Below are 10,165 nucleotides of genomic sequence, written 5' to 3' on the forward strand. Positions count from 1 at the left end.
CAACGAGATGGATTGATACAGTGGCTGCGATGATGGGCTCGAGTATAGCAGGGATTGTGGGGCTGGTGCGGGATCGGGCAGTGTTTCGTTCTGCTGTGCACGGGGTCGCTATGAGTCGGAAACGACTCGACGGCACTTAACAACAACAACAACAACCCCAAGTCTTTGCGTATTTCATTATAATGTTTTACTTTGTCTTCTCAAGCTGCCCTTTGAAATCTGTTCAGCTCTTTTACTTCAACATTTCTTCCACTCACTTTAGCTACTCTACATTTAAGAGCAAGTTTCAGATTCTCTTCTGACATCCATTTTGGTCTTTTTTTTCTTTCCTGTCTTTTTAATGACCTTTTGCTTTCTTGATGTCTGATGTCCTTCATGGCATCCCCCAAATAGACTTCTGTTATTAATGTTCAGTGCATCAAAGCTATTCTTGAGATGGCCTCTGAATTCAGGTGGGATATACTTAAGGTTGTATTTTGGCTCTCATGGATGTATTTTAATTTTCTTCAGCTTCAACCTGAACTTGTATATGAAGAAATTGATGGTCTGTTTCACTGGCCCTTAGCCTCATTCGAATTGATAATACTGAGTTTCTCCATTGTCTCTTTCCACAGGTGTAGTTGACTTGATTCCTGTGTATTCAGTCTGGTAGGTTCATGTGCACAGTACCCATTTATGCTGTTGAAAAAGCTTGGAGGGGTTCATCTTCCAGCAGTATATCAGACAATGTCCCATTGGCATTTATTTGTAAGGGTTTCACTGGCCAATTTTTTAGTAGATCACCAGGTCCTTCTTCCTAGTCCGTCTTAGTGTGGAATTTCTGCTGAAACCTGTCTACCATGACTGTCCCTGTTGCTATGTGTTGGCATAGCTTCCAGTATCACAGCAACACACATGCCACCATAGTACAACAAACTGACTGACAAGTGATAGGATTCATAAATTGCTAGAGAGAATGTAAAATAATACAGCCACTTTGGAATACTGTTTGGCAGTTTCTTTCTTAAAATATTAAATATAAATTTACCATATGACCTAGCAATTGCACTCCTAGGTATCTACCCAAGACAAATGAAAACACATGCCCACATAAAGACTTGCATGTGAATGGTCATAGTAGTATCATTCAGAAGTCAAAAAGTGGAAACAATTCAAATGTTCATTAACTGATGAATGTATAACCAAAACGTGGTCTATCCATAAAATGGAAAAAAGTACTGAGCTATGCTACAGCATGGATGAATTTCAAAAACATTATGCTAAGTGAAAGAAGCCAGAAAAAAAGAGTGTAAACTGCATGATTCTATTTATATGAAATGTTCAGAAAAGACAAATCTATAGAGACAGAAAATAGATTAGTAGTTGCCTGGGGCTTGGGGTGGAAATGATGATTAACTATAAATAAGGGCTCTTACTGAGGTGATAAAAATGTTCCAAAACTGGATTATGGTGATGGTTTCATAACTTAACAATTCACTAAAAATCACTTACATATACTGAAAAAGAGAAAATTTTACGGTATATAAATTATACGTCATAGAGTCATTTAGAGAGGGAGGGGAGGGGGGAGAAGGAGGGGAGATAGAGAGGAAGAACATAGTCTAGTGAGTCTCAGGAGGAAAGATCACTGTATTTCAGAGGAAAGAAGGAAGACTCTGTAGGGGGAAACACTAACTTTGAACCCCAATTAAGTGATGTTTCATCATCTCCCAAAAAAACAATCTCATTGTCATTAGTTGTGTTGTATTACAGAAAAATTATATATGCAATTATAAGTCTCCATTTTTGCCTCTTAGCCTGGACAGCCTAAATATTTATCATTTGGCCCTTTACAGAAAAAGTTTGTTCAACCCTGCTCTAGACACACACTTACCCCATTAGAATAAAACCTGAGACTTGCTCTTTCTGAGTTAATAAGGGAGATTAGCAAACCTCCCTGAACTAAGAGAACTGAAAATAAACAAACTTGTCTCATTATATCAGTGTTTTTTATGCCTCATCTGTGAAAACAGTCTCAAATGCCAACTACTATATCCTTCTGCCAGTCACCTGCCCTCCAGCCTCTTGCAGCTGGCTCTGGATACGCTGGCAGAAATCAGGATTACACAGCAGGGTGAGAGGGGCCTTCAGCTGAATGGGCACAGGCTTGGTGGTCTCTAGCAGGTGTTGCCATTCCTCATCGCTATCTGGCTCCTGAGACAAAGGGGAATGAAAAAAGGTCAGGAAGATGTTGTAGTAAGGTTTACAGGTAGTAACTCCTAACCTGGGACTAAATCCCTGGAGAACCATGAAATAATTGCAAGAAACCAATGACTCCTTGGACACAGATGTAATTTTGTCAGCCACCAGTTTAAAGGGAGCTCTGGTAGCATAGTGGCTAAGGCACTTGACTGCTAACCAGAAGGCTGGTGGTTCAAACCCACCAGCCACTCCTCAGATGGAAGATGGGGCATCTACTTCCATAGTCATACTGCCTCGGAAACCCAAGTAGGGGTTGTTATGAGTCGGGTCCAACTTGACGGCACATAACAACAACAACAACAACCAGTTTAAAAAGCACAGCTGGTAATATGTGAAGGTGTTGAAAAGCCTCTTGGAGAACACTAGCACATGTACACAAAGCAATACCTAGGAAGATGTTCATTGCAGCATGGTTTGTAATAATTAAAAAAAAAAAAAAGAAACATCATAAAGCCAATCATTAAAGCAGTAAGAAACCATGGCACTTTCATTTTATGAAATGCTAAAAAGTTGGTGAAAAGACAGGTACTGCGTATATATCAGTTATGTAGTATTCCTGTCAAAAATGCATAACATGAATCTAATCATGAGGAAATATCAATTTGAGGAACATTCTACAAAATTATTGGTCTGTTCTCTTCAAAAATTTCAGTCATGAAAGATACAGAAAGGCTAGGAACTGCTCCAGATTAGAAGAGACTAATGTGCCATGACAATTAAATGCCACATGTAATCCTCAATCAGATCCTGGACCAGGAATTTTTTTTTTTTAAATAAAGAGCATTACTGGAACAATAGCAAAATTTGAATATGGATTGGAAAGTAGGTAACAGCATTAAATTGATGTTAAATTTCTAATTTTTAACGTACAGTAGTTATGCAAGTGAATGACCTTGTTCTTAGGAAACACACCCAAAAGACCAATCCACTGCCACTAAGTCAGTTCCAACTGGTACCAACACCTGAGGACAGAGTAGGACTGCCCCACAGGGTTTTCAAGACTGTAAATTTTTATGGAAGCAGACTGCCTCGTCTTTCTCCCACAAAGCAGCTGGTGAGTTTTAACTGCCAACCTTTCAGTTAGCAGCTAAGCACTTAAACACTGTGTCGCTCACCAAAGCTCCTTAGGAAAAACACAATGAAGTATAAAGGAGATATCTGCAACCTATCCTAAAATAGTTCAGAAAGATGGTATATGTGTATATTTGTGTGTGTGCATATACACACACAGAGAAAAATCAAGCAAATGTGGTAAAATGAATAAATGGTGAATCAAAGAGGCATACAGGAATTCTTTGCAGCATTCTCACAATTTTTCTGTAAGTTTGAAATTATTTCAAGGGAAAAAAATTAAAACCTTAAAAAAAAAAAAAAAAGAGACAAAAGATTGAGGTAGAACAACATGATCTGATGCAAAAAGCCCTCTGAACACACCATATGGTAAAAGAGGCATGGTGTAAAAGAAAACCATCCGTATGGTATGAACTCAGCAACATTAAAACAAAGTCACACTACATACTTCCACGAGTACATGGAGAAGCACAGCAAGTCTGGAAGGAGAGAGACTAAACTGGTAACATGGTCACCTCAGGTTTAGGTTGGGCTTGTGGGGGACTTTCATTTTTACCTATGTATTCCAATTTTTGATAATTGTGTATCCAGATATTGTGTAATTAAAATCTATAAATTAATAATAAGAAAGCAATTTTTAACACAAAGGGGGCTCATACTGGGATTGGAGATCATTGTTCTAGAAAAACAGCTACCCAGACCCAAAGTCCCATGGCAGAATCCAGGAAGAACCACTATGGCTCACCTCACTTTCCAGGTCTACAACATCAATGCTCCTCTGGCCCATCACCTCCAGCTGCACTTCTGGGAATGCTCGTTCACAATCCACAGTGGGCCGGTGTTCCCTAACAGAGGAACCTGATGAGTAGAGTAAGCTCCAGGCCTGTGAGGCTCAGGGTTCATTAACTTGTTTTCTCCCACCCCCAGGCCCAGATTAGAAAGGAGGAACCAGCCATACAGCATTGGATAGAGGTGGGTATGGCCAGGACAGGGTATCTGACCACTGTAGACCTAGCTCTGACTGCCCTCCCACTCTGGAGCTTATTCTCACATCTTCTTTGGCAGTTTTCACCTGTGGCTCTCAACTCATACAACTTTATCTTCTGGATAGAGAATTATCCTCTTCCTTTCAGTTAATGTACAACTCAGGCATAAACCCAAGCTTATTGCCATTGAGTTGATTTTGACCCTACAGGACAGAGTAGAACTGCCCCATAGGGTTTCCAGGCTGTAAATCTTTACAGAAGCATACTGCCTCATCTTTCTCCTGCAAAGTGGCTGGTGAGTTCAAACTGCTAACCCTTCGATTAGCAGCCCAATGCTTTAACCACAGCACCACCAGAGTTCCTAATTGAGATAAAGAGAAGGGAAAGTCCCCAAGGTACCTGATCAATCAGGAAAGCATCTGGAATTAGAACCCAAGGACACAGGACCAAAACTCCCAGGACCCTGTCCATATTTAGACAGTGGCTAGTGAGAGGGACCATGCTGTATTTGCTTTGGCTAGAATAAAAAATCTGCAAGATACTTCACCCTATAAATCCCTCAGTATTCTCTGCTCACCGAGGTGTCGAGAGGGCCTCTCCAGCCCCCCATTCAGCCCAGCTGCTCTTCATTTCTGAGGCCAAGATCCCAGCCAAGAGGCCTGGTTCCTGAGGGGTGGCCTTTAGCCTGGGCAGAGAGGCTGTGCCAGAAGCCACCTTACTGGCCTTGTCCTCTTGCTCAAGGGCAGGTTCTGTGCTCTGGTGTTTCTGTGGGAGGTGGGTGGAAGACACTGAATCAGAACTATTGTTACCATAGGGCATTATGGATCCAATTTGTGGTCCTTTCCAACCCTAGAAAGTCACTCCCCTTCTCCACTTCCCCCAGTCACTAGCTGCCAATGTGTCATAATCCCTTTTGCCCCACGAACCTTCTGCTTGGCCTCCTCAGCCATGCGTTTACGTGCCTGACGCAAGATGCTAGATTCATGACCCTTGGGGGCCAGCCGATGTGCCTGTTCATCCTTTAGGACCTGAAGTTCTGGGGGTAGGCGACTGGTGAATGGGGTGCCCAAATCTACAGCCACTGGCTCAGTTATTACTGCAGGGAAGCAAGGGAAGACACAATACTGGGGCTGCAGCCAGTATGGCCATTTGGCCAGAGACAACTTCAGTGTCTCCAGGCTTCTGTGAAAGGAGATCATTTTGGCAAAGTGACAAAGAGGGAGGGAGGTTGCAAGAGAAATGGCAAGGTTAGGTAAAGGTCTAGAAAGAAAACTCAAGCTGGGGGAGGAAGGAAGAGGTGCTGGATCCAGGAGTTTTGGGAAGAGGTAGATTGGGGATAGTATTGAACTAGTGCAACAGTCCTGGGGGAGGGGGAGGCTGATGACTCACTGGTGACACGGCCAGCAATGAAGGGGTGATACAAGAGGTCTGGCCAAGACAGACGCTGCCGGGGGTCCTTGGTGAGCAGTCCCTGAAGGAAATTCTGTGGAGAAAGAAAATACTGTATCAGTCCGTTTTCCACTTCTGTATAGGATCTCTCTAACTCATCAGCAGAACTAGCGAATCAAGACTCCTAAGTCCATTCTTACAGCAGACTAGCTGGTCTTGACCATACACCTTCTATGCCTTCCCTTAGGCCTCATTGTCTTGGCTACAATCAAGGACAGACATTGCTGCCTCACCTCCTAGGAAGCCCCAGTTCCTGTCCATGGACATTTTGGAACCCCAGAAGTAAAAAGGGAAATCTCAATGCCACTAGCTTTATGAGGAAGGGAGAAAAACTGGCAAATGTCACCTTCACAATCATCTGAACAAAGCAACGCTCAAAGGACTTCCAAACTGCTCACTTTGCCCTCCTTTTGATTAGAGTTTGTTTGTGGCTGAGTAGGAACAGATGCATTTATGGTTAAAGACACACTCACGCACACAAGCCATCATGTAAAGATGTATTTGTAAAGAAGCATCCAAAAACAGAAATCTTTCAATAAGTCTTCAGATGGTAGAGGGAGAGAGAGACTGTCTCTGAAAAGGGTACATCCGTTAGGAGGTATCCTTAGGAAAATCCTCAATTGGGCCTGAAACAGGAATAGTAGATACTAGTAAGTTATGACCACTGTTCTAAAAGAAGGTAGATAGTTTAACTCTAGCTCTTGCTGAAGATACCTGCACATCTGCCCAAAAGGAGATTAATTTCCTTAAAGTTCCTTTGTTTAGATTCTTTTTGATAATTTATATCCCCCTAAATAGTTGGGGAGGTATTTTTTCCTTATCTTAGATAAAGCACAAGAAAGTTATAACGATATTTCACTGTAGGAGAAGGTTGGGTTTAAACTTCATTGAAGGCCCAAAATCTTGCTGCAGTGTAGTAAATTACTTTGTGTGGCTTTTCTACCCATAAGTCTTTGTAAACTCCAAGGTGGGATTTGCTATGAGCAACTGAGGATCTCCTGATTGCTGAAGATGTCCACCTGGAGTATTTCTGTTGGGAGTGGCACAAAACAATGTTCTGGGAGGTGCCCACTCTCTCTCAGGTGCTTAGAGTTCTGATGCTATAATGGGCTAGTTTGACCACCCTGAGGGCTCTAAAGGAGACCTCCTGGAGGCAGAACTCTCTCTGACTGCTGGTTGAGGAAGACGTGCTGCTGAAAGAGACACGGGCTCCTGAGACACACGTTGCTGGGAAAGAGACACAAGAGACACGCATTGCTGAGTGAGACACCAAGGGTCCAGCACTGCTGGGAAAGAGACTGTGAGAGACTCCTGGCTGAGGGACGGTGGGCTAGGAGAGAGACTGAGCATTCTTCCTGAACTTGAATTGTAGCCTGGTGCTTCCCTAATAAACCCCGTAATCTGTGAGTTCCGTGTGGCCACTGCAGCGAATTATCGAACCCAGGAGAAAGGTGGTGGGTGCTTTAGGAGGAATGGTTGGTGAAAGGGCTAGAAGGAGGCAGCATGTCTGGCCTTGCAGTAATAGGCCTTGGGTTACTGCTGGTAATCCTGTCTTCCGAGGTCAGAATATGTGGCTTCCTTGCCGTTTTTGCACTTGCCCTAGATAAGAGATTAAAACAAGTTAGCTCTCCTCTCCCCGCCCCCCTTAACTGGAAAGGTAGTGGACTCTAGCCTGCTGAGATTCAGTTGTATTGTACTGAATGGGTACCACCTCTATCATCAGCCAGTCATCCCTGAACCATCCTGTCAGCTCCCACCAGCCAGGTGTCTGAAGATTCCTTCTTTCAGGCAGAGAGATGGAAATTTTAAGGATGATATCTAACTATTGCGGGAAGTGTGTATGTGATAGAAAATAAATAGAATAAAGGGCACATGAAAGGACTGGTATCTGTTTCTGGTATCTTAAAATTACCTCTCATTGTGATCAAGTATAGCCTGGTCCAAAGTGGGGCTGCCATTCCCCAATATGGCCGACCTTAGAACATCCTCCCAGATAAATCCTTGCAGTAGAAAAGCAAGGCTTCTTTGACCCAGATCTTGCAGAAGTTCAGTGATTGCAAAGTCCTGCCCCAGCTCTGGAAGAGGATTTTGGAAAAGGGAACGGAGGCAGAAGGAGCCATGTTTCTAATGTAAAAGCAGTCTGCCACTTATATTCATTACCTTGAAGCAAGGGCTAATGGTGGAGGGCCAGCGCACAGGGTCCTTAAGAATGAGGCTGACCAGCTCAAAGATGCTCGTGGTATAGAAGGGAGGGGTGCCTACAGCCAGTTCATACAGTATGCAGCCCACAGACCAGAGGTCCGCCGTGTGGTCATATGGTCGCTCCTCCACCAGCTCTGGAGACATGTAAAGTGGTGTGCCTTTGATGGATGTCAACACCATTGTGTTGGTGCTCATAGCTCGGGCAAATCTGAAAGACAAAACAGGACAGAAATGGAAAGGGAAAAGACAGTCAATAAAAACTAGACCTGATCATTACCCATCTATCATTGCAGGACATATCCGAAACCTGAGCAGAGAAAGCACCTTTGATTAGGTTCCAAAAGACCCAGCTCAGGTTCTAAAATGAGACCCAAGTAAGTCAAGTATATGGGCTAAGACTCTTTGCCAAGCTGAAGTATAGATGGAAGCTTAAAATTCTCACCCAAAGTCACAGAGCTTGATGCCACCACCTTTGGCAAGGAGAATGTTCTGAGGTTTCATGTCTCGGTGCAGGATTCGGTGGGAGTGCAGATAGTACAAGGCCGACACCAACTGGGCAGCAATGGCCTGGACCTAGAGGGTCAAGCAGTCAGGCAGGAAGAAGAAAGGAGGAAGGAGCCTGCTGGAGAGCCCAAAGACTCCTCCCTAATCCTACTGCTGATATCTTTTCCTCCCTTCCTTTCTTCCAGAAGGAGCTCTGGTGGCGTAGTGCCTAAGGCATTTGACTGCTAACCAGAAAATTGGCGGTTCAAACCCATCAGCCACTCCTTGGAAGGAAGACTGGGCAATCTACTTCTGTAGAGACACTCCTTGGAAACCCAAGGAGGGGTTGCTATGAGCCGCTACCAACTCGATGATAGTGAGTTTGGTTTTTTTGGGGTTTTCTTCCAGAGCTTCACACTATAGCTCCCTTAGTTTTTGCTCCCCTTGTTCATTCATTGTTTCATGTCTTCACTTATTCATTCAAGGAAGATATATCAAATGTCACTTACTAGTCATGTAACCATAGTCAAATTCTCAGAGTCATCATTGATAAAGACAATAATGATAGCCCTACATCACAGAATAATTGTGAGGATTACATGAGTTAATACATGTAAAGTAACACTCAGAATGGTGTCCGATACTTAAATATTCAATCTACATTTCTCATCTTCAATTCAAATCTGACTCATAGCAACCCTACAGGATAGAGGAGGACTGCCCCATAGGGTTCCCAAGGCTGTAATCTTTACAGAAGCAGACTGCAACATCTTTTTTCCATGGAGAAACTTGTGAGTTCAAACCTCCAACCTTTCGGTTAGCAGTCAAGTGCTTACCACCTGCACAACCAGAACTCCTTTCAATACCATTAAAAGAGACTAAAAAATCAAACTCACTGCCATTGAGTCAATTCTGACTCAGTGACCCCCCACTGGGTTTCAAAGGTGGTAAATCTTTATGGAAGTAGATTGCCCTGTCTTCCTTCCAAGGAGTGGCTGGTGGGTTTGAACCACCAACCTTCTGGTTAGCAGTGAAATGCCTTAGGCACTGTGCCACCAGAGGTCCTTATAAATACATTATAATACATATTACAAAACAACGCAACCATTGCCATGGAGTCAGATCTGACTCATAGTGACCCCTCCTTGGGTTTCCGAGGTGGTATTACTACACAAGTAGATTGCCCAACCTTCCTTCCAAGGAGTGGCTGGTGGGTTTGAACCACCATCCTTCTGGTTAGCAATCAATGCCTTAGGCACTATGCCACCAGAGCACCCACAATATACATTAGCTGTTATTAAAAAACACAAAGTTTCTGTCCTCAAAAGTAGTAATCAGACAAATAGTAAATAAGCACATAAATGAGATGATTACAAATGATGGTGAGTGCTCAGAAGGAAATAGAGTGTTCCGATAAGGAACACTGAGTGAGGCCTACTTGCCAGAATAAAAACCCTTAGAATGAATTTGGATAGAGAATGTGTTCAACTAAATCCTACTATCAACCAAAACCACTATATCCTGGTGGCGAAATCCTACCTGACCACAACCCTTATCCTTTCATGCCATTTAAGGCACAACCATACTGGCTCTTCTTCCCTAAAGATGCCTAAGAACGACACCACCATTAGTTACAGCTAATTATGTTGAAGGAGCTCTGGTAGCATAGTGGCTAAAGCACTTGACTGCTAACCAGAAGGCTGGCAGTTCAAACCCACCAGCCACTCCTCGGA

The 10,165-nt window shown here is 43.3% G+C and overlaps 1 protein-coding gene across 1 annotated transcript in view; it reads right to left on the reverse strand.

Moving 5' to 3' along the window:
* Positions 1-10,165, reverse strand: part of STK36 (serine/threonine kinase 36) — a 34,670-nt gene that overhangs the window by 22,504 nt on the left and 2,001 nt on the right. The window contains exons 4-10 of the mRNA XM_007959492.1: positions 8,392-8,522; positions 7,908-8,157; positions 5,688-5,781; positions 5,225-5,394; positions 4,876-5,063; positions 4,058-4,157; positions 2,050-2,193 (exon numbers count right to left, since the gene is read on the reverse strand). Of these exons, the coding sequence (XP_007957683.1) occupies positions 2,050-2,193; positions 4,058-4,157; positions 4,876-5,063; positions 5,225-5,394; positions 5,688-5,781; positions 7,908-8,157; positions 8,392-8,522 (1,077 nt within the window). The remainder of the gene's footprint in view (positions 1-2,049; positions 2,194-4,057; positions 4,158-4,875; positions 5,064-5,224; positions 5,395-5,687; positions 5,782-7,907; positions 8,158-8,391; positions 8,523-10,165) is intronic.

The sequence above is a fragment of the Orycteropus afer genome, unplaced genomic scaffold (genome assembly GCF_000298275.1).
Source record: "Orycteropus afer afer isolate SDZICR_OR568_19922 unplaced genomic scaffold, OryAfe1.0 scaffold00002, whole genome shotgun sequence".
Lineage (NCBI taxonomy): Eukaryota > Metazoa > Chordata > Mammalia > Tubulidentata > Orycteropodidae > Orycteropus > Orycteropus afer.